The sequence below is a fragment of the Henckelia pumila genome, chromosome 1 (assembly GCF_033568475.1).
Source record: "Henckelia pumila isolate YLH828 chromosome 1, ASM3356847v2, whole genome shotgun sequence".
NCBI classification, from domain to species: Eukaryota; Viridiplantae; Streptophyta; class Magnoliopsida; order Lamiales; family Gesneriaceae; genus Henckelia; species Henckelia pumila.
In genome coordinates this window covers 117,908,174-117,933,423 of record NC_133120.1, presented here as the reverse complement: position 1 = coordinate 117,933,423, position 25,250 = coordinate 117,908,174, and the positions used below count along the sequence as shown (strand labels likewise).

General features: G+C 32.2%; 3 protein-coding genes across 4 annotated transcripts; all 3 read right to left on the bottom strand.

The window, feature by feature from the left end:
• Positions 1-3,815: 3,815 nt before the first annotated feature.
• On the bottom strand, positions 3,816-6,407 carry LOC140873556 (uncharacterized). Its single transcript, XM_073276730.1, has 4 exons — positions 6,217-6,407; positions 4,997-5,927; positions 4,360-4,844; positions 3,816-3,903 (listed from the first exon to the last, which is right to left on the bottom strand). The coding sequence occupies exons 1-4, from the start codon at positions 6,405-6,407 to the stop codon at positions 3,816-3,818; spliced, it is 1,695 nt and encodes a 564-aa protein (XP_073132831.1).
• A 6,828-nt stretch (positions 6,408-13,235) lies between these two features.
• On the bottom strand, positions 13,236-14,715 carry LOC140875691 (uncharacterized). The gene is made up of 3 exons (XM_073279459.1): positions 13,813-14,715; positions 13,630-13,711; positions 13,236-13,541 (listed from the first exon to the last, which is right to left on the bottom strand). The coding sequence occupies exons 1-2, from the start codon at positions 14,590-14,592 to the stop codon at positions 13,640-13,642; spliced, it is 852 nt and encodes a 283-aa protein (XP_073135560.1). The 5' UTR covers positions 14,593-14,715; the 3' UTR covers positions 13,236-13,541; positions 13,630-13,639.
• Positions 14,716-17,604: 2,889 nt separating this feature from the next.
• LOC140875660 (uncharacterized) lies at positions 17,605-19,695 on the bottom strand. 2 transcript variants are annotated; one of them, XR_012148549.1, is made up of 4 exons: positions 18,779-19,695; positions 18,541-18,624; positions 18,296-18,433; positions 17,605-18,000 (listed from the first exon to the last, which is right to left on the bottom strand). XR_012148549.1 is itself a non-coding variant. In XM_073279389.1 (3 exons), exons 1-2 carry the CDS (start codon positions 19,619-19,621, stop codon positions 18,553-18,555), a joined length of 915 nt encoding a protein of 304 aa, XP_073135490.1. In that variant the 5' UTR covers positions 19,622-19,695; the 3' UTR covers positions 17,605-18,433; positions 18,541-18,552. The 2 variants fall into 2 exon arrangements, 1 of the variants encoding a protein (XP_073135490.1); XM_073279389.1 differs by having other exon boundaries at positions 17,605-18,433.
• Between the last annotated feature and the right edge of the window lie 5,555 nt (positions 19,696-25,250).

Below are 25,250 nucleotides of genomic sequence, written 5' to 3'. Positions count from 1 at the left end.
GTTTTTTTAAAAAAATAACTTGAATTTAAGTTATTTTAGTTCATCCTATATGTTTTTTCATAATTATTTTATTGTAGTGGTATAGTTTGGCAACATAGTGATGTATTCCTCGATGGAGCTCAACTATTGCAGTGCTTATTTGGGGAAGAATTACGTGAAGATATGGTTCTCGCGTACTTCACTATTTTAAGCACCAAAGGAAGATTATATGGTCATGAAATTTTTCGCATGCCTCCATATGTGCAGGAAAGTGTTGTAATTTTCTCTTTGTGTACTTCAATATTTAAGTAACCTAGAGTCTCATAACATAATAATATTATCTCTGACAAAACACAGATTCGTGTGCTTGAGAAACTTGAGACCTGGAAGGAAAAAAAGGTGAAAGATCTTGAATTTGGTGCATTCATGTCGAAGCTTTGTGGAAGTACTAAAGAGAAACTATCAGATCTCACACATCAAACTCTTGAATGCCGCAAATACATCCTTTTCCCTATATGTTATAGGAATCATTGGTTTCTACTGGTTTTTAATCATTCTCAAAAGAATTTCATCGTGAAAGACTCATTGTCCTCCCCTTTCGCCAAAGGTGCCGCCAAAGTTTATGTAAGTCATAAATCAACTTATGTGTTTATAAAATAAGTGTTAATGCCAATATTATTCGATGAATTTAATGTTTTATAGGCAAAGTTTGTGGCTGGGTATCTTTGGAACGTGCTACATCGTGACTATGGAAAAGGTGATGTCTTATTCCAAAAGAGTCGTGCACAAGAAGGTGACTTAAACTGCGGTGTGTTCACATGTTTGTGGGGTGAATGCTTTGCACGAGATGATCCTTCATTTTGGAAGCAAGAAGAGGATTGTTCGATTGAAGCCTATAGAGCACATATTGTTGCCATGATACTGTCAGATGTTAAAGCAATCTTGCCAAAAGATTGAATTTCGTTGACAACTTTTTGGGAAAAAGAAAGGTGTTTTGTGTTGGAGGTTTTTGAACACAAATGTATTTTGGCTTTGCTTGTTTTGGGAACACTGTATTTTGGATATAAAGTGTAAATCAAGCATTATTCCACCGTAGTTGATGCATAACTATGAAATAGAAGTTAGGAATTATATCATATTTTATCTTTTTCATGAGTTATTCGCACATCCACAAGACACTTAAATTCATATATCAAGTAAAATTTAATGTAAATCAAGTATTATTCCAATGTAATTGAGATCTCTCATAACAAAATCGAGCACTGCCTGAAAACTTTACGTGAACACACGTTTTTGTACTTAATATTTATAAATGTTTCTGTGACTATGTAATCATATTGATGCATAACTAAAATATAGAAGTTAGGAATTATATCATATTTTATCTTTTTCATGAGTTATTCGCACATCCACAAGACACTTAAATTCATATATGAAGTACAATTTAATGTAAATCAAGTATTATTCCACCGTAATTGAGATCTCTCATAACAAAATCAAGCACTACCAGAAAATTTTATGTGCACACACGTTTTTGTACTTAATATTTATAAATGTTTCTGTGACTATGTAATCATATTGATGCATAACTATAATATAGAAGTTAGGAATTATATCATATTTAATCTTTTTCATGAGTTATTCGCACATCCACAAGACACTTAAATTCATATATCAAGTACGATTGAATATAAATCAAGTATTATTCCACCGTAATTAAGAGATATGATAACAAAATCGAGCACTACTCAAAATTTTATACGGTCTTTGGCAATTTAATATTTAGTTAATGATTCTGATGACTTATCAGATGAAGATGAGTCGTGTATAAGAAATAAAAATATATCCATGTAAGACATTATTATGAAATCAAATCATAATACAATTGGTGGATCAAATAGTTTAGTTATGCATGATCAATACTCAAGTAGAGACCAATATAGTTGAACACAATGAAAGATCACATCAACATATGTCATACTTAACCCAAAAATAACTTTATTCTCAATACTTTTTATCCATAACATAACTATAAAATAGAAGTTAGGATTATATCATGTTTTATATTTCTCATGAGTTATTCGCACATCCACAAGACACTTAAATTCATATATCAAGTATAATTTAATGTAAATCAAGTATTATTCCACCATAATTGAGATCTCTCATAACAAAATCGAGCACTACCAGAAAAATTATACGGTCTTTGGCAATTTAATATTTAGTTAATGTTTATGATGACTTATATCATATTTAATCATTTTCATGAGTTGCTCGCACATCCCCAAGATATTTTAATTCATATATTAAGTACAATTGAATGTAAATTAAGTATTATGCCTCCGTAATTAAGAGCTATGATAACAAAATCGAGCACTACTTGAAAATTACGGTACCATGATTTCAAAATTAAGTATCTCAATATATAAAAAGAGTACTTTGTGTTTGGATATTAATTTCAATATGAATCTATGGAAATATCTATTTTGTCCTTTTGTTTGAATTATTTTTAAAAATTGGGGTTTTATCCTAGTACATGCCCTAAAAGAAGAAAATCGGCAAAACTCAACTCTAAAAACTAAGCTATAGGTGGAGAAGGAGACAAGCATTCTGTGACAAGCTTTACTTTCAAAAGGTACTTTTTTTACATTAACCCATAACAAATCGATTTGATATATCTTAGATCTGGTATATTATCTTGAAGCTAATGGAGTTCATTTGGGTTTTTATTTTTTGAATTTTGTTATTTTCGTCCGGAAGAAATTTGTGAAGATAATGTAGTTGATAAGGTATAAATCATGCTTCAATCGAGAAGCTTGTTTGTAAGATAAAGTAGTTGATTTCTTATAAATGCTGATATTTGGGTGTTTATCTTTATTATTTCCCAAAAACCATATTCAAAGATAATGGAGTTGAAGAAGGCACCCGAATGCCAATGTGGGAGAGGCAAGATGTCACTTCGGAAAGCAGGACCACGCTCGACTCGTCCAGGGGTTTATTACTATATATGTCCTCAAGATCTTCATCATCCAAACCGCTTTATTTGGTATGACATTTACAGCGGACAAACACAACCACCTAATTCAGAATTTAGCAGTGGTTCTCGGTCGAAAAATAAGATATATTCTACAGTAAATGAGCAATCCTCAGCTTCTTCTGATCGCGGGTCAGCACCGACTATACCGCATATGACGCACGACCACTGTGATGCCCGTGGAAAACATTCTGAAAGCATGGTATTTGTGTGTTGCTGTTTTGGATGTGGTTATTTTATCTTTGCAATGTTTTCTTTTCTTGTTGTTAATTATCATAATGACTCATTGATTAGTTGTGTATGACTCTTGTCAATCTGTGGGACATTTAGATGGGTAGTCTTGACTTCTGATGCATATGTGGATTAGTGTTGTAATTGAAAATCGTTACGATGTATCGCTTTTATGAATTTGATGTGAACTCTTGTAAACTTCAAGTTTATTGTGTAACTATAATATCATGTCCCACTTAATTATTGTTAGTACCAAATTTTATCAATCAAGTTCCATATATGACCGTATTTGTATTCTAATTGATTGATTTCGTTCAACCATCCTAATTTTTTTGACATGACCCATTTGAAAAATGATAAACCACCATAAACCAACAAAAAAATGATCCAACTAATTTTCATAAAAACACCATTGCACCATGAAAAAGTAGACGACTATATATTGACCAAAAGTACCACAATCCAAGTTCAAGCTTGAATACGAACAACAACATAATGCGTCTCAAAGTAACAACATAGACTGCTACATAATTATTCCGACACACAATTTAACCAACATAATGTAAACAACTCAAAACGCAGCATGACCAGATCTTGTACGCCTCCTACAATGGCCTTCAACACTTGTTTCATGCTCGAGTTGTAGCAACCTCTTACGACTAACAAAATAAAAGAAAAACAGTTAGTTTTCAATTAACTTCATTAAACAAACAAATATTTTAATGAATGATAAGAAACAAAATACACTAAACAATACAAAATCATCAACTGTTCATTCAAAGGCTTCTTTGCAGGTACGCCTGTTATGCCCTTGCTTTTTACACCTTCCACACTTTGTCAGACGATGTTCAACTTGAGAAGGGATCCTCATAGTTCATCTACGACCTGGTTGACTACGCATGATAGGAGCACAAATTGATTCACCTTCATCATTATAACCTTCATACATATCAAATGTTGGTATAGGATTGATGACATATTTATAAATTTCACGATAAGCTCCGATCGTAAAATATTTGTCACAAAAATCATAAACCGACAACGACTTTGATTCTATGCAAGCACATGCATGCTTGCAAGGAAGTTTATAGATTTGCCAACCTCGACATGAACACGTCCATGAACTCAAATCAACTGCCAAAGTTTTATCCCCATCTATAACCTCAAATTTCAATCCACATGACCTATGGACCTTCAAGCTGCGGGACTGAGAATAAGAAAGTGAAACATCCTTTTTTTTTCTAGGGGTTAAATTTTTATCCATCACAAAAGATTTTTCTCTTCCTTCGTGCATCATTGTCATAATTTGGATGCGTATATTGTCTACCATTGCCACAATTGGTAGGTGGCGCGCAGGTTTCACCCAACTATTCCAACTTTCAGCAATATTGTTGTTAATCACACCCCATCGGTTACCCGTAAATAGAACATTTTCCCAATTATCAGGTGAAGAATTCACAAGAAACTCTTGTGCAATTGGCATTGACTCGGTTATAGATTTTATAAGCTCAAAAAACTCATGTCGCGATGAGGCATATGCCGTTTTTTTCAATACAGATGACCATTTCTTCTTATTATGGAGTGGGTACCTCCGCAATACCTACAAGAAATATGCATAATATTAAAATTGTGAACCAAACAGTCAATATAACATAACAGTAAATAAATATTTATTTATGTCATACTAACCTGTTTCACAAAATTGTCTACTTAATATCTTAAGCAATATGCATGATGACTACCAGGAAACACAGATTGAATAGCCTTAATCAAACCAGGATGCCTGTCAGAGAAGAAAGTAAAGCTATGGAAGAACGTTACATTTTTTGAAGCTAGAACATCTTTCAATCGATTACAAAACCAGTGCCAGTTACAGTCATTCTCTGCATCCACAACTGCATATGCCAAGGTGAAAAGATCATCATTTGCGTCCTTTGCAACAGCTACTAGAATACTTCCTTTGTACTTGTTCTTGATGTGGGTTCCATCTAAAAATATTAATGGCCTACAGCCACAAACGAAACCAACAAGGCAAGCGTGAAAACATATGAACAGCCGATCAAATCTATTTGTCATCGTATCAATCTCATATTCAGCACAGCTTCCAGGATTGGTTTCTTTAACGGCGTGACAATACCATCGCAACTTATCATATGACCCCTTCTCAGTTCCATGAATTTCATTCATTGCCATTTCTTTGCTCGTCCAAACTTTGTGGTATTTAATTTCCACTCCGAAATCTCTTTGTATGTCCTTAATCATTGTAATTGGACGATATGATGGCTCTCCCCTCAACTTATCTTTCACCAAGTTACATACCCAAGAGGAATCAGCTTTAGGATGTCCTCTAGTTCTTAAATTGTCATCACCACAACTATGAGTTAAATTACAATTTCTAATGCCAAATGCATTATCTGATTGATGTTTAGATGCATATATTCTCCATGAACAATTTGCATCACTACACACAACAATGATCTTCTGACTATCATTTTTCACATAGGAAAATGAACGTCTGATAGCAATGGCATAATTTTTAACACAATTTCGGAAATTAGCTGCATCTTTAAATGTTTGACCAACACCACGTATGCACTGACGCCACGAATCAATAGAATTACTCATACTGCAAACTTCGAGATGGGTGCCACTTGTCGAATGTGTCTCATCTTCAGTTTGAACCCTTACCATGCCAATACAAAATATAACTCAGACAATATAACTATGCATGGTCCATTTATTCAGATTTTCACAAATAAATTAAGTAATTATACAACAAAAATGAAAGTCAAATACGTGACTATAAAAAAATTAATAATAAAACAATGCAAAATAATTACCTGTCAACGTTTGTGCTACGGTGACTTTGATCAGTCTTTCTTTCTGCTCTCAATTCAATGATATTCAACTTCATACACATATGAAGATTTATCATGTTACGCACATCATCATTGTCAATCAAAGTGACTTACATCTTCTTGTGAGGGGCTGTGAAAAGCAACGTCGTCGTTTCAGGGTTAATATTCGGACATTTTTGTCCGAGATTCTGGAACAACTCCATCAGCGTAGCACCATTAGGAATTGAAATTAGATAAAGGCCTTTAAGGTACTGACAACTACCAATAAAGGAAAAATTAGAATTTCCTCCAGAACAGGACTCCATGTTGGTTGTGCCTATCAAGAATAAAACACAAAATTCAGAACTATGTAATTTACAAGAAGATTTACAATGGACACAAATTTATTAAAAATATATATACAAATTATTTAAAAGATTTGTACACCATTTTTAGATGGATCACTACAGATTAATTCACAACTACCAAAATCAATTATATCAATAAAATTTTAAGATGAAATATAAGAAACATTAACACCTATAAAAACCATATCCAGATCCATCTATTAAACTTAAGAAAATAAACAATCTAAAACCCATACCAAATTTGTCTTAATGTTTCCAGCTTAGAGCTGAAGATTTAAATAAATAATTTTGAAAATTTATACATCAATCAATTTTCAGAAATCTACATAGTAATTCATCTTTGATTAATACTGCATAACATTTTCCAAGAATCGTTCATATAAATCCAACATCTGAAGAATAATCGAACTTTTGCTCGGTTGGTTATGCTTGTTCCTCGTCGTCGGTCGCTTCCAAACTTCGGTCAATTGGTGCCGCTAGTTGATGGATTTCTTCAGCCGTGGGGTTTCAAGCAACTGAGAGAACCCATTCTCGATGGAATGGAAGTGAATGATATTTCCGAGGCATTGAATTTTATTTTATTATATTATATCTTATTTTAATTAAATTTAAAGTGTAAAATCAGTAAATAATAATAAAATATGGAGTACAAAATAAAATTTTGTAGTGTTAGGGAGTGCAGACAAAAGTATAAAGGCAATGATACTGAATTTAAAATTATATATGTGTTTAGGGATTTTTCTTCAAAAACCCCTTATTTATATTTCTGCTACCACGTCTCGCTCGAATTGTGTCCACATAATCGCTGCAGGTTTTCCTCGGTACTCTCTATGCCTTAGAATATTAAGCTCTTATAAATATGCTATAAATTATTTATTCAGTTTATTGTACAAGCGGGGCCTCTCCCAAGTATTGAACAAGCATAGGGCTACCCGTTGCTATTATTATTATTATTATTATTTGATGAAAATACACCATAACGAAAACATCCAACCATATCGAAATATTTTCTAATTCCAAAATATAGAATCCTCAAGCTTATATGTGACCCCACTCTAAAAATAAATTTACAAAAAAAATTTGGTTCCCGTGGTTAATTAAGGAAAAATTGATTTTTTAGTCTCGTATATTTGTTTGATTGTTGATTCGGTTTTTTTCTATTAATGTTAGATTTCTATATATATATATATATATATGTGTGTGTGTAATTTAGTCTCTTTTTTTGATGTGACGATGACGTGACATCAACGCTAATGTGAAAATGATGTGTATGATATCACATCATCATTTTCGATGAAAAATAATTAAAATTGTCAAAAATTGAAACACGTAAGACTAAAACTAAAACGTAAAAACATAAGGGATTAAAATCATAAAGTGATAAAATTACCGGACACAAATTACAATTTTTCCTTAAATTAATGAGTATATATATACTCCTACTTTAATATATATATAATTTATAAATTAAATGAGATTCAAGAAAAAGTTAATTAATTTGATCATGTCTACATACAAGTATTTATCGGTATCTATTGATTAATTACTTAGATATTTAATTGATGGGGCTCTAGACATGGTGAACAGATTGAATTAATTAGATATCTACATACCAATAATGAATCGGATTGAGCTGCTTCGAAATGAATCCGGAAGCGTTTTAATCGGAACCGTTTGAATTTATTACTAGATAGAACTAGTAATTGAAAACTGGTACACGCAATTATATCAAATGGATGAATGTATTACGTTTATTTGCTATGATAAGTATATGATTATATTAATAATTTTATGCAATCACATGTTTACTTGCTTTATGAGGGTCCGTATTAACTCATAAAGCTCATCCATAGTTACTTAATTTAAACTTTAAATCTTGATGATTTATCACAAATAAATGGTGTGATAAATAATCATTATATTTTTAATTGAAAAAAATTACACTAATATCCTTAATTTACTTCCCAAAAAAATAATATATGAAAATATCATTTAAAAAAATTATATAACATGGATATAAATTTTAAATACTTTAATATATATTAATACATTTAATTTGATTTATATATATGAAAGGTGCATTTAAAATTATAAAACATGAAAAAAATTCTAATAATTTAATATATGATTAATACATTTCATTAGATTTTATCTTTATTCATGGAGAATTTTTTTAAAATCAATTTATTAATTTTTGTTTTAAAAAATAATTAATATTTATCCTCAATAATTTTGGTCAATTAAAATAATTTACATGTGAATTAATAATAATATTTTATTCAATAAAAATCATAATCTAAATTTGACAAATAAAAACCAAAAATAAGATTATATAATATATACAAAGGGCAAAATTGTAACTCGTCATTTAATCATAATATCAATCACAAAATTGATCCATTAAAATAAACATGTGATTGTTTATTCATCATTATTCAACATACTATAAAATTAGTTTAATAGTCTTAGTATTATTTATTTATATATAATTAATCTCACTAAGTAAGCATAGTCGTACATATATAATACATAATTCATAAATAAAATAAGAATAGAGAGGATTCGAAATTGGTGTCAACCCGGTTCACTCCAATTTTCAATCAAACTTAATTCGGATTTTCAGTTTTAGATCCAGTAAATCTGGAACTGATCCAATCCGATATCATATAGGATTCACTATTGAAATTAAATAAGATGATATGAAGTAAGGATTTAAAATCTACTGGAATTTTATCCATCCAAACAAAAACAAAAAATTTGAAATCAATGGATTGAATCCATCAATTCAGGAACAACTGGCCTGAGGTCATTTTTGTTTAGCTCAAAATTTAACATCATCATATAGTATACGAACATATTCTTTAATTTTAGAAGTAGCTTAATGCATCACAATTTGGGATCCATATAAAGCCTCGATCCACCTATGAGAAGCACTACAAGTTATGAATAAATCTGGACCAGAGTCCACATATATTGTTAACATAGAAGTCGCAGAATGACAGCCTATTGGAGTCCAATTTCAAAGCCCAATAATATAAACATACAGGCCAGGAGCGGGGAGCCCAATAAAAATTGTTTTTTTTAAAAAAAAAAAAATTAAGAAAGGAATTGTTACAATTAGATTTTGAACTCAAGATTTCGTCTTCGTGACCTCGGTGTCAGTACTAGATGAACTAGATGTCATCGGATATAAATACTACTAAGTGGAAAAAATACTGCCCACCCCAGTACTGGGGGTGAATATGCCCCTATTTGTAATATCATTCAGTAAGTTAATGTTCTAAAGCATACATCTAATGTGAATATTTATTAATGTGTATGAGGTCAAAATATTTTTAATGGACCAATGATAAATGTCTTTGTTTTAGATTTTTTTTTTGAGTAAAAGTAAATCGGATATCAAATTATATCAAATTGTAACACTAAACAAAGTAAAATTGCCCGCACAACCGACGGAACTTAAGTATAGACTCGAGACGTGCTTGTCTCAAGCAAAGAAAGTAACCAAATCAACCTAAATAAATTAGAAAACTAACCCGCAGTCAGCGGGAATCGAACTAGAGACCAATAGGTCTCAGGGTCTCAGTCTTTGTTTTAGATTTTCTTTAGAGTAATACTGTAAGGCACCGTTTGGTTTGAGGATATGATAAATAATATTTGAATAAGTAATATAATGTAATATAAAATAAAATAAATAAAAATGATAGTTAATTTAGTATTTGATTTGATTGATATATTATAGTTTATTGGATTTGATTGATTGAATTTTATATTAAAAATATAAATTACCATTTTGTCCTTTTTGAGAATAAATAAAATATGAATAATATTATTTATAAGGGTAATATAGTAATTTAAATTCAATGATTTAATTGATGTAAGATAAATGATTAATGATTTGATTGATTTAAAATAAATAATTAATAGATGGATAAATAATATGACGAAAAGAACGCGAGATTTGATATGATAAGTTGTGTAAGTACTAATTGTACTTGTACCAAACGGTACCTAAGAATAGAGTGAAATTTGCCCGTAATCTAAAAAATATTGATTATATAGTTTTGCTTTGAAAAATGTTTTTTTTTTCGTTTCTTAACCCTGAATTTTGCTACTACTTCTGTTCAATGTAAGTAAAATCTTAAAGGTTTTTTATTTTTGAGAGGATAAAATCTTAAAGGTGGTCTCAAGCAGATTCTGAATTTTAAAAAGTGAATAGCGTCACTTGCACAAGATACATAATATACATAATTTTTTTATGTTAATTAATTTTCATATTATTTTAGAACTCACGTGATGAATTATATATATTCAAAAGTTTAAGAGGATAACTATCCGATCCAAATCTTTTTTTAAAAAATAACTATCTAATCTAAAAATTTAAAAATAAAAAACTTAGATAGATAATATCATTTTGGTAAATAAGATTGTTTCTAATTACTAAAAAAGAGAAAACCATATAAAATGAATAATTTGTCTAATAATTTTAATTTTGTTGAGAATTAAATTACGATAAAATAGTAATTTTATCTCGAGATTCACCAATTAATTGAAAGTTAGTTAATTATAAAATCTCTACTATAATAATATAGTAAAATGATGATATTTTGATAAGTAAATTGAAATTTTTCTAAACACACTTCCTCAATAATTTTTTAAATCCAAAATACCACCGACATTCATCTATACTATATATAAAGAAAAAAAACTTTAGTGATTTCTTGGTAGTTGGTATGATCAATTTAAAATATTTTTCAAAAAATAAACCCCTACAAAATTATCAAATTGCAAAAAAAAAAAAATTAAAATCAAATAATTAAAAAAAATAAATTTATATTATACACATACAAAACACAATATTTGAATATAACACTACACACACAATGCGTGAGCGGTGCGGCTAGATTAAATAAATGAATATAGGGAGGTTTATTGGGAGGAATTTTTGAAAATAACCTCGGTTAACTATTTTTTTTATTTTTTTATTTTTTGAAAAAATGACCTCCTCAAGTGTATTTGAAATACAATACAGGAGGTCATTTTTTTTAATAATAATAAAAAAAAGAATTGTCCACCGAGGTTAACGATATCCCTAAATTTTAATGAGAGTAATTTAGCTATTTTATGTTTTTTAAAAATAATAATATGAAAATTACTTATTTATCAAAAACTCTACCTTAAAATTGAACTTGAATAAGTAGATAGATTAACTATGATGAGAGTATTTTTTTTTAATCCAAAAAAAAAAAAATGAAGAGAGAGATGAATTATAATGAGAATAATTGTTTTTGTCAAGTGTCTGTTACACCAATTTGAAGAACCGTTGGATAACAATAAAGTAGGCATAAGTATCTCCCTCTTGTCTTGACCTTACGCTACTTTTTTTTTGTTAAAGGGCTAATTGGATTCACACTCACTGTGAAAAGTTTAAAAGACATAAAACTCCCTAAGAAATATTAATAGGCTAATGCATCCCTCAGTTTTTTAAAATGTAGCACATTTTACCCCTATGTTATACAAACTCGGACACATTTATACCCTTTCATAGGGGTTTTTATGTTAATTTTTTTAAAACATAGGGTCTAACATACTATTAATTTTACACAAGATGTTTTATGCCTTTTAGACTTTTCACAGGGGGTGTGAATGCAATTTAGCCCTTTTGTTAAGATTAACATAATTACTTTTCTTTGGATTCAAAAAAAAGATCAACATTTCATCAAAAAAAAAAAAGTTAAACATAACTATTTTTAATCCTGATAAGAATATAATGATATTAAATTTCACGTGCAAACTGCCAAGAAGGGTATAAGTACAACACATGAATTCGATTTCACAAGTGATTAACTCATACAAATTTTGTTTATATTTGAGAGTTCAATTAAAATATAATATCAATAATAGAAATAACATCTTTACATATATCACAAGGACGAAATGTTTGATAGGTTGTATTTTGTAATAACTTGGAAGCCAAACAAACAGATGCGTAGAAACGAACAGAGGGAAAGGTCAACACGTAGGGGTCATTCAAGAATCAAGAAACAATCCCCACCATATTTGGCAAATTTTGTATGAAAACGTCAAAGCTTGTGAAATTTAAAACGTGAAACTTGAGGCGAAAATCCCCCTCCCCCACATCATTGAAATATTCAAGGCTGATGATATTCAAGATTTTGACACTAGGAATAGGGAGAAGTGAGAGCAACATTTCAAGAGTATGTTGATTTGTGCTCCAATCACACATCCGTTCACCTTTATGTTCCATATTGGCCTATGAAATAGTTTAGGTTCATCCCCAACTTTTGTCGATCCGTCCCGTGATATCTTTTATTTCATGAAACACGCTTGTTGTGCTAGAAATCTAGCATCATGGAGAAACACAGGATGAGTGAAAAAATTATCAGAGAACCCATTCAGAGATCACCAGCCTAGGCAATTAATCTCCCTATCTCCTTTCCAGGTGTATATACTACTGAAACCAAGAAAGCACATTTGAATGTATAAAAAAAGAAATTCAGATTCACATTTTGGTACAATGGAATGATAATGATCATTGATCAGTATTCTGATGCAGATATATGCTATTTCCAAAATGGTCATTACTCCAATGACAGAAAACAGAGATGTCCCCCCATCAAACATTGAGCTTAACTCAGAAGTCGGAATACTCGAAATAAGCAGATGAAAAATTGTGGCAGCATATTGAGGTCATTACCTCAGCACAAGCCCAAGTAATGCAAAAATTATACAGTATAATCAATAGAAATACAATCAAAGATCTGCTGTCAGCAAGAAAATTAACTTCTATAACGTGTTCGATGGTAATTAAACAAAGAAAGAAAAACCCACTGCCAATCTCTTTCACTATGTTGGTTTTATTTCTACCAAACAAAACAAGAAATATGAACAATTGATCAGAACTAAAGTTAACAATTAGCTTTCATAAAGCATGTAATCCTTCCTTGCCCATCACATTTTTACCAGAGGATTCGAAGTGCAATCAATGCTAGCCCGTCCCTTTACAATCAACCAATTTCTTCAAGAAAAGAAAAGAAAAGAAATGAAAGGCATCTTCCAACTCCAGAGTATCTGCAGATTAAGCCAACAATTCAAAATTCAACTTCCGAATCACATCAATAAGAATTGGAAAAAATTCTATCAAGATTTAAATGATTACCTTTGTTTCGTCATTGAGCAGCTTCAGAAACTTTATACATATCTGCCGTTATTTCTTTCAAACTCAATCCTGGGAATAATGTCTGCCCAGAAACAAGAAGAGAAGATTCAGTGATTAATAAATCCAGATTTCAATGAAATCAATATGAAATTCAATAAAGGTAATTCGGGATCATGCTCTTACATCCAATTCTCTCTGAACAATTTTAGCTCTCTTCTTGGGTCTGCGCGCTGGTTTGTGGCCAGTGAATGCCAGGAAATCCTCTTCGATTTCTCCCTTCGACAGAGCAACTGAAAATTTCACCGGCGTTAACTTCTCTACACAAATCGCCGCCACGTTGCCGCCACTTCTAAGCCTAGACAATTCGTCCGTCGCCCCATCGGCCCTCAAAGTTTTCCCGCTAACCCCGGCGGCAGAGCAACCACCATTTGCACCGGAAATAAACCCACTCACCGGAGTTTTACATACAGCTCGCCTCTTCCTCAAATTCCACGGCCTTTTGGTCTCTCCTTCACCAGGAATCACAAAAGAACGCTGCGGTACCGGCGGGTGCGGTGGCAGCGAAGATACATAAACCGCGCCATCCTTACGAGTATCCTCAAAGGTCGCAGCTTTCAATTTATCAGCAGGCGTCTGAACATCATCAAGCTTCACGTTATCTCTAATGGCGGAAAACCCGTCATCTGAAACGGGCGGTGGAGCAGAACCCATCTGGAAGGATCCAAAAGGAAGCAACTTGGAAGCAGAAGAGTCTCTGTTTCTCTCCCCATCACTCGTAGTCCGCCGCTGATTGATTGATTGTTGGTGGTGGTGGTGGTGATCAGATGAATCAGCATCATTGGAGGTGAATTTGCCATCAGAATCGACCTTAATGCAGCGGAGAAATTTCTGATTCCCCCACCTCAAACCGACCGGAAACGTGAAATTATGCAAAGCCTTGGATCTTTCTGTCCCCGTAGCCATATCCCGCACATTCAAAATTCACAGTTAATCAAAAGGCAGAAGCTTCAGGTATTTCTTGGATGTTCCAATGGATGAAAAAAATCGGTGAGAGGGAGGGAGAAGGCAGACGAAACAAGGATTACATTACTTGCCGTAATTTCCTTTCATATATTTAGGTTTAAAAAATTTAATTAATATAATAATAATTTAATTATATACTAGAAAAATTCCGGGAAGGGGATGCAGCCTACAATCAAGGGTAGTTTCGACTTCTTACATCAACTTCAACGTTCGGGTTCGCTAACTTGCGCAGAGAAAATTGAAACCAAACTATTTTCACCTGAAATACTTTCTTTTAACTCGGATCTAAGTTTGGACCGGATACTTGATATGTATCGAATACAATCCTGACAGGGTCGAATCGGGTTCGGGTGTTATTTGAAATTTACACTAATTAAAAAATTAAGGTTTATATTCTCGTTCCATCTATCTATTGATTGAAACTCTAAACATGATTCATTAGTATAGATTCTAACTGTTTTCTTTTTTAAAAAAAATATTTTTTCATATCTATTTTTTTCCTTTTTTTAAGGGTTATTTTATTTGGGGGAAATACTAAAATTATAAGATCTCTCTCACGGTCTCGTATATATATATATATATATTACTATATTAGTATATATTTATGCACGCTTTTTTTACAATATTATTTTTGTAAAAAAAATATATAACTTGAATTTTAGATTTACATTTGAAATCTAGTAACTTTTATGAGTTTTATTATTAAGTTAGTCAAAAAGTAAATTTTGAATTTTAAAAATTTTAAGTACACTAAATGTGTCCGAAAATAAATTCTGAACTTTAAAAAAAAAACAATCAGAAAATTGTAAAAACTTTCAAAAATTAAAAGTTTAGTCTTACAAATTATAATTAAAATTCATAAAAATTACAAAAATATGTTTTCAGACGGTGAGCTAGAGAAGTAAAATAATTAGAATTTTAATTTTCATCGCATCCCTATCCAAGTTGTAATAATAATAATTTTAAAATAAAAAAAAGAAAGTAAAACCATTGTAATTTATTATGGTCGGAGCTCAAAATAATATTTTTTATATGTCAGTCAAATTCGATATTAGTCTCACAAAATTTATTCATGTGACGATTTCATTCTAGTTTTTTTGTTCGTTTGTGTGTGTATATATATATATGTGTGTGTATATATACATATATATTTTATATAAACTTTTTAAGAATGAGTAGATCTCTGATGAGACGATTTTACGAATCTTTATGTGTTAGATGAGTGAATTTTATCTCTATTTACAATAAAAAATAATATTATTGACATAAAAATAATATATTTTCATGTATGAGTCCAATATGAAATTCATCTCACAAAATCGAAATTACAGTCTTTAAACCACGTTAACTAACTAGCTAAAAAATTTACAAAAATATTTCCACTAGTCTTAAGTCAGGACGATTGAGGAAGTTTCGAAAGATAAAAGATATTTTTGAACAAGTTTTAAGCTTGACCGAAGAATCCATATATGCGAGTATGCGACATCAAATATTTTTTAATAATAATGGAAAATACCGTAACAAACTTTATTAAACTTAGGTCCAACTTGTGGCCTAGAAACGGGCAATGTAGTACATAAATAAATATAAACTAGCTAGGTAGCCAAAGATGATTATTTTACTCTAAAAATTAAGCCAAAAGAAGACGTTGATTTATTTACCCCAAAGGGGGTGGTGACTGTTAAATCTCAATATTTGACATACTTCTAAACAAAGTGGTTGACACAATGATTGTTAAATTATTGATTTCTTTTGCTTGGAACTAATTTATTCATGATTAGAGATGTTTATATTAAATTTTCAGACCCAAAGGCATAATATATACTTTAAATTTCTTGTAATTTTTATGAATTAAGTCAACTCAATTATTTATTGTCACACTTCAAGAAACAGTTGGGTTGGCTATTTATTTTGATACTTGAAATATATCATTATAAAGAGGACATTATTATTAACTAGTTTGATAGTTAGAACCAAAATAACATACTAGAGTTTTTTGCGTATAAATTTCAATCAATTGTCTTGGATTGTGGATTTGAGACGATACATTGATTCCGAAGTATTTGATTTGTTTGGTTGAAAAAATTGAAATGAACATCCCTAAATTTTCAAATCAAATCGACTCATCCGAACACACTCTTATCATCTTATGCACTTCTTCAAACGCTATTCCATTAATATGTTTTCGATCCGTTATTTTATATATATATATCGGCAAGTTATAATTGGTGTATAATTATTTGGAACACATTTACATGTAATAATCTATTAACATTGGAGTTTAGAACAAGAAAATTTAATTGTTTATGAAGCTATTTCCTAATATAAATTCACTAATTCAGTAAAAACAAATTTATCAACTCGACCATAATTATGTTGTTGAATTCAGTGAAAAAATATGTAATCAACCCCTCAACAAAATAATAACAAATTTGAAAATATTACATGGTTGTTTGCACAGATTTTAGAGTAATATCTACGTTTGTATACTAGTTATGAGAATCTCGACGATTTTGTTACTGACCAAATTTGATTTCTCAAATCATAATCATGTTCAGGTGACATGGCATGTAATAACTATAAAGTTAATATATTTATTTTTGGCATCTCCTTCTGTTCTCCTTATGGTTTCCTCGTGTTAATTTAATTATTAGGAAATGAAACCGTAGATTACTCGTATTGCAGTACTGTTTCAGTGAGTGTTTGGATTAAGAAGTTAGAGAAAAAAACATTTTTTTTTAAAAAAGTGTTTTTATTATTGCAAATATGTTTGAATAGATTTAAAATGTTTTTAAAATTTAATTAAGCTAAAATAAATATTTTTTAAAAGCTCATATTTATAGTTTTTCAAATATTTTTTTTTATAACTTAACTTAAAAAAAATGTTTTCAATCAATTTATCCAAATATAAATTATTACAGTTTTTACTTTAAAAATATTTTTAAAAGTTCGTTCCTATTTCTCCGTACACGAAGTAAATTATATGGTCTTGAGGCATCATCATTCTCATCGTATCCGACGGCGGGTTAAACTTTTCTTTTATCGGTTGCGATATCTCTGACGATAAGCCTGCAACCTGAAAAATACCCAGCTCTTGCATTTCGATTATGGATCAAGTTTAAACTCGAATATAACTATGTATCAGCAAGTACACCATCATTATATATTTGATGATGGCTGTTAAAATTGATTTAAGGCAAAAAGTTGAGAGTAAACAGTTGTTCAAATAAAAACTATAACTTGGACTTTGGTTACTCAGAACTCTGCTCGTGAGCTACTCCCGAAACCACTCGGCTAGCCGTAGGCTCGCTTACACTCTTCGCTCGGCGCGCTTTACGCTTTGTAAGCCTGTGCAAGGATGTCCATAAAGCATCAAACATAAAATGAGCAGGACAAACAATGGGGTCTAATTAAAAGGAGCATTCAATAAACTGAACATGGGATTGCGCAAGGCATTCTGTTCTATTGTATTAATGTCAAGAGAAAAAGAACAAAAAACAATACCCCCACCAATCTTACTTTATACTAGCTTACTTGTTTCCCTACACCATTAACAAGAATGTGAAACAACTATCTATAATCAGAACTAACTCAAATTAACATTCTTTAAGCTACCAATTCTTCCTTGCACACCACATTTTACCAGAAGAACATTATAATCAGATTCCAGGTTCGAAATGGCGATGCTGAGCAGCATATATCAACGCTATATTTCTTCATCCTGTGCTGATAATCAACCAGTATCTGCAAGCAAAAAAGGCATCTTCCAACTCCAGAGCAGCTGCAAATTCACCCATTATTTGAAATTTTAGCACCAAATTTAAATGATTCATCTATATGATTTCAGCATTCTTGGATAGGATAACATAAAGGATCGAAAAAATTCACCTTAATTTCTTGTCATGGAGCAGCTCCAGAAACTTTATACAAGTCTGGTGTAATTTCTGTCAACAACAATCCGGGGAACAATGTCTGCACAAAAATCAGAAGCAGACTCAATGAAACAGTGATTATATGCATTTCCATGAATCAAATAACCAAAAACCCTTCATTTTTCATTGTTTTGATGAAATTTTTTAAAAAATGAGATTTTGGTTGAGAATTATTGAAGTTTTCATGTGCTTACATCCAATTCTCTCTGAACATTCTTGGCTCTCTTCTTGGGTCTGCGTAGCGGTTTGTGACCAGTAAATGACAAGAAATCCTCTTCGATTTCACTCTTTGACAGGGCAACTGAGAACTTCACCCGTTTCGTTTTCTCTCCGCACCCGTTGCCGCCGCTCCGCAGCGACTTGTCAGTTACGGCGGCGGCGGGTTTAATTAGAGAAAAATCAGAACTGGGTCTCGCCCAATCTGCCTTCACACCCTTCCCGCCGACGCCGGGGCAAGAAGCACCACCATTTACACCGACGACAAACCCACTTGCCGGCGTCTTACACGCAGCCCGCCTCTTCCTCAGATTCCACGGCCTGTTGGCGTCGCCTCCCGCGACCGTCGCCGCAGGATGAGGAGGCGTTAGCGACTGCGGAGACACAGAAGCCTCTCCTCCCTCACGACCCTCCTCGAAAATCGACACTTTCGATTCATCAGCAGCCTTCTGACGATCAAACACCACGTTCTCTCTCACGGCGGTGATTCCATTACTCCCATCGTCTCCGATTCCCCGGCCACCACGTGTTACCTTTGGCGGAGTAGAACCCATGCGGTGGGATCCAAGAAACACAAAATCAGAATCAGGAGATCCTTCCTCTCTACCTCTATCTCCCGCGGCCTGCCGCAGTTGGGTTGATTGCTGATGGCGACGGTGACCGGAAGAATCAGAACCATTCGAGGTGAATTCCCGAAGGGGCGAGACTTCGGTATCAGAATCGACCTTTATGCAGCGGAGAGATCTCTGATTCCCCCACCTCAAACCGCCGGGGAACGAAAAATTATGCAACGCCTTGGATCTTTGAGTGTCCATGGCCATACACTGGAATTCAAAGTGCACACTGAATGGCAAAAAGTATACGGTGGAATGTATTTGCTTGATAATGGAAGAAGATGGAGATGGCAGAGGAGAAGAGAATGGCTTGCTTGCTCTGGTTCTGGTTTTTATATGCAAAGCAAAGCTATAGGGGTGTTTTCGACATTTCGCTCTCTGATCTTTAAACGTTAGGGGTTTGATTTGGAGGAGACTTATTATGCGCTTTTCCGTATTTGCTCATATATCTACAAAACACAGAACACGCTTTACAATGACAATGCGCTTTTAAGTTACATACATGTGTATATGAAAACTTACAATTTTTCGTCATGTAACTTGCAGCTTTTGTCGTCATGTTGGTAAATTTATAGTCTCGTAGTCACTCCACTATTTTGTAATTTTGATTTTTTAGTTATTTTTTTATTGGAATATTGACGTGACACCAAATGACTGAGATGTGCAATGTCATGTTAGCACTCCATTGAAAAAATATTGCAATTGGAAAAAAATGCAAATTATTAGATTAAGAATGTAAATTTATCAATAACATGTCTAAAAATAAATCTTGTGTACGTTGCATGACCAATAAGAGTAACACTTCTGTGAGATGGTCTCATCCGTGAGACAGGTCAACCCTACCCATATTTATAATAATAAGTAATACTTTTGACATACAATATAATAATGTTTAATGGATAACCTATATAAAAAATCCGTCTAAAAAAATGACTCTTGAGATCGTCTCATAGTAGTTTTTGTCGACCAACAATGCATTTCCATGTTTAATTATGATAATAATTAATAGGTTTATTGTGAAACGGTCTCACGGAACTTTAACTATGAGACAGATCAACACTACTCATATAATCATATTTATAATCAAAAGTAGACAAAAACTCCTATTAGACGGTCTCAAGAGTTTTTTTTTTAGACGGATCTCTTATATGACTTATCCAATAAAAAGTATAAAATTTTGAGTAACACTCTTGTGAGACGGTCTCATTCGTGAGAAGGGTCAACCCTACCCATATTTATAATAATAAGTAATACTTTTGGCATAAAATGTAATACTTTTTAATGGATAACCCATACAAGAGACCCGTCTCAAAGAAATGACCTTTGAGACCGTCTCATAGGAGTATTTGTCTAACATTTTATGCCAAAAATATTACTTATTATTAGAAATATGGGTAGGGTTGACTCGTCTCACGGATGAGACCGTCTCACAAAAGTTTTACTCTCAAAAGTAATACTGATCTTGACATAAAAAGTAATATTTTTTCATGGGTGCGTAATACAATCTCACAAAATTTTTTACAATAATACTATACTATTTTTTATGTCTTTTGTTGGACTAGCTCACGAATAGAAATTAAATATTTATATATATAATAATAATAAAAGACTTAAGTGACACATAATTTTTTAGGTTCTATTAGAAGTTAGAACTTAAAATTTTAGGCCTCTTAATAAATAATTTATATTCATATTTTTTTCCCTGACAGAAATTTCTTAAAACTAAACATATGGAGTGGATTCGTTTAAAGATAAAATATAACTAAAATAATTTATTGTATTTAAAATATTTTTAAAAAGGATAAAACCTTCAGATATTAACTTGCTTAATTAAGATGATAGATTGTTTCGCTCAATTTATAACATTGTCAATCCACTCACTCAAAAAAAAAAAAAACATTGTCAATCCACTCCATCTTTCTTTGATTAATTGGAAATTAACTCTGATCAATATCAATTTGGAAAGTTTTCTTAATTTTTTAGGTTTCATGTTGATATGGATTAGTAAAGCAGTTAAATTGAGTATTAAATTTAAGTAATTATAAAAAAATTTTATTGCCTTATCATAAATTAGAGTTGCGCTTCTTGGACCGCTTCGGTTGGCCCCATGTGACCGTGAATGACTGATAGTAACATATGATTTTTGCATTAAAAATGGTTGTAATTATTTTTAAAAAATGTCATTTATCGTTTTCTTCTTTCTTTTCTTTTCTTTCTTTTTATTTTTTTACAAGAGAACTTGTAATCTTTATTTAACAATCAATCGTTAACAGAGATAAGGTTTGTCAAACCAAAACAGAAAATATCCGGTCACTCAAAAGAGAAGTACTGTGAGAAAGAAAATAAAAAATTTGTCAAACCGTGTGTCACAACATTTTTCGATTGTACGTATGATATGAATGAAAGGATATTGTCGACCTTGGCTTGGTCCCTCGATCAGCAACCCAATCTCAGTCGCTATGGTTCCTATGTTTCTCAAATCTTCATGTGGTTTGAAATTTTGATGAATGATGACTTCTTACATCACCAAAAGAGAATCCATGGTTTACTTGGATTCCTTGATATCTCATCGCAAGAAGAATTTTTATTAGCCTTGCATGTAATGACGTTAAATATAATCTCCATGTGCAATCGCTTTCTGATCGCAATATCTGTGTATGTTAATAATGGAATTGCGAGTTCGATCGTTTCATATTGCTACGTACAATACGACATACAAATGTTATTAAACAAGTATATATATAGGTAGAGCATGCTATTAGAATTACATTCAACCCAATAGACTCGTTTATCATATATTCATATATATTTTCAAATTTCATATATCGTTGTTTCATTTAATATTTATGTCAAGCTGTAAAAATTATTAGAGTTATGTATTATTTTATTATGCATACGTATTGATTTACCATTAATATATTATATAGCCTTTATCATCTCATTTCACCATTCAAACGAAATAAATATTATAATGAAAATCATTATAATTAAAAACAAAAACAATAACAATGTAATGCAATTGTAATTTCTTTGATCCGGAAATAAAAAAAACACGTGCTTATTTATGCTATATATATATTATAAAATAAGCTCAAACAACGTTGTAGACCTTCGCCAAATTCATTTAATTTCTTAGCTAGAAATAATAAAATGCTTGATTTAGCTTTTCATCCCTCCTTATTTGTCAATGCCTCAAATAGTATCCTCAAGTTAATGTAATTATTCAGACACCATTATAAAAATATAATATTTTTTTTAGCAATCATAATGGAAAGAGGTGAAATTAAGCACTTAACCGAGATAAAGGAATGACTCATTCTCAAAAATTTTGCGGTACCAAGGTCAAAATCATCTACAACACAAATATAGTTTGCGGAATAACATTACTCAAATTTTATTTTATTTTTTAAAGAAAAAAAGTTAACCCGCTCAAGTGTACTATAAGAACACACTTTTGGAGAAGATTATTTTTCAAAAACTTAGTTTGACTACTAATTCCACATTTGTTTCAAAAGAGTGTAACATATTGATAAAATGTACAAGACCATTTATATATTGTGTGAATTTGACATTTACTTGTACCATACGTACATTTACTCTTCTCATTTATACTAGAGTATGCATGAATTTACTCTCCTTATACTAGAGTATGCATGAAATTATATCATCAAATGTTTTGATATATATATTTTTTTCATCTTAAGTGCGATAATATTCATTAAGCGATATTTTGTACTACATGCGCGAGTAGTACGTCACTATACATATACTTCCATATCTAATACTTTGAAGTGTTGTGAAAGTCTAATTAAGTACAAATTCAGAGTCCCCACCTAAACATTAATCAATGTGCATTATTAGTGCAACATCAATATATATATAGCATTCTCGAAGAAGTAGTCTTCCTAATTAACTTGTACACCTGATGGCTCCATATACTTTGGAATCGACCAATTTAATTTCTAGAGCGACTGCAAGTGCGCGCATGAGAATTTAGCAGCATGCAAATTTATAAAGAAACAACATGAACAAGAACTGATCGATTCATATGATTAATTTCAGCATTCTAGCTCCCATCTACCCTCATCAAATTCTTCCCGCTGCCTTGGCCGCTGTTAAGAATAGTCAACCAAAGTTCCATATTAGAAGATTATTAGGAATGGTCAACCAAAGGCCCACATTGGATGACCAAAAAAGTCTCACATTGGTAGTTTAAGTAAAAAGATCATGGATTAAAATATGGAATGATATCTCCATTGGTATGATGTCTTTTGGGTGGGTTCCCAAAATCAAAACCATGAGGGCTTGTGCCAAAAGTGGACAATATCATATCATTGTGGAGATATCTGAATTCCATTGACCTAACAAATGGCGCCGTCCGTGGGAACGAGTCATGGTCTGATAGAACCAATGTGGGTGAAATCCTCGAAAAACCAAGGAGAAGAAGTTTGAGGGCCCCAATTAAGATCCATGAAAAAGCTCTCGAGGGGAAGCTCCCGGTAATTCATGTAAGGCGTGTGCTTCAACGCATTGAAGATAAGTAGGCTCGATTGAAGGGACGGATTGAGGGGAGGCCTGGTGGGACTTCGTTTGAGGTAAGGATTGTTAGGAATGGTCAACCAAAGTCCCACATTGGAAAATTAAAGGAAAGATCATGGATTAATATATGGAATGATATCTCCATTGGTATGAGACCTTTTGGGTGGGTTCCCAAAATCAAAACCATGAGGACTTGTGCCCAAAGTGGACAATATCATACCATTGTAGAGATATCTGAATTCCATTGATCTAACAAATGGTGCCGTCCGTGGGAATCGAAGAAGAGAATTGAAAGTATGGGATCTTGGAAATTTGATATCGAGAGATTTACAAGAAAGAACGACTTTTCACTATGGAGGATCAAGATGCGAGCTATCTTGATCCATCAAGGTTTAATCGAAGCACTGAAAGCCAAGGAAAATTTCAAAAGAAGGCACAAACAAATCTAAAATGCTTCATCTGTCACAAAGAGGGCCACTTCAAGAGAAATTGCCCTGACAGGAATAAAAGACCTTTCGAGAAGCAAAATGCCGTATAGTGGAGTAGCCTCGATTGGAGGGACGGATTGAGGGGAGGCCTGGTGGAACTTCGTTTGAGGGGAGGATTGTTAAGAATAGTCAACCAAAGTCCCACATTGGAAGATTATTAGGAATGGTCAACCAAAGGCCCACATTGGATGACCAAAAAAGTCCCACATTGGAAGTTTAAGTAAAAAGATCATGGATTAAAATATGGAATGATATCTCCATTGGTATGAGGCCTTTTGGGTGGGTTTCCAAAATCAAAACCATGAGGACTTGTGCTCAAAGTGGACAATATCATACCATTGTGGAGATATCTGAATTTCATTGACCTAAAAAAAGCCGCCATTTGCACCGATCGAAGACGTACAAACCTACTCGTTACCAGCGTCTTACACGCGGCCGATGGCTTGCCTGATGCCTTTTTAATTTCTGATCAGACTCCTAGGCCTACAAATCTCACCTTTCACAGGAGAAAACACACAGCTATAGCAGGAACAGAATCTTTGATGTTTCTAAAGAACAAGAAAGCTTCATCCGTGTTAATTAACACACAAAAAAAAAGGGTTGGCTAGATATGGCAACCTTTTCTGATAGGATCTTCCCTTTCACCGCAGCTCTCAACTAATCAAGCCGGATAAGCTCGTGAATGGACGACAAAAAAGTTTTCCGGCGTGACCAGCGCTCAAGTCTATATAGGCTCACGAAATAGGATTGAAGAAAAATTCGAGCAATAATCATTGTCATGTCACTGAATCGGCGGGTTAATTCTCAAA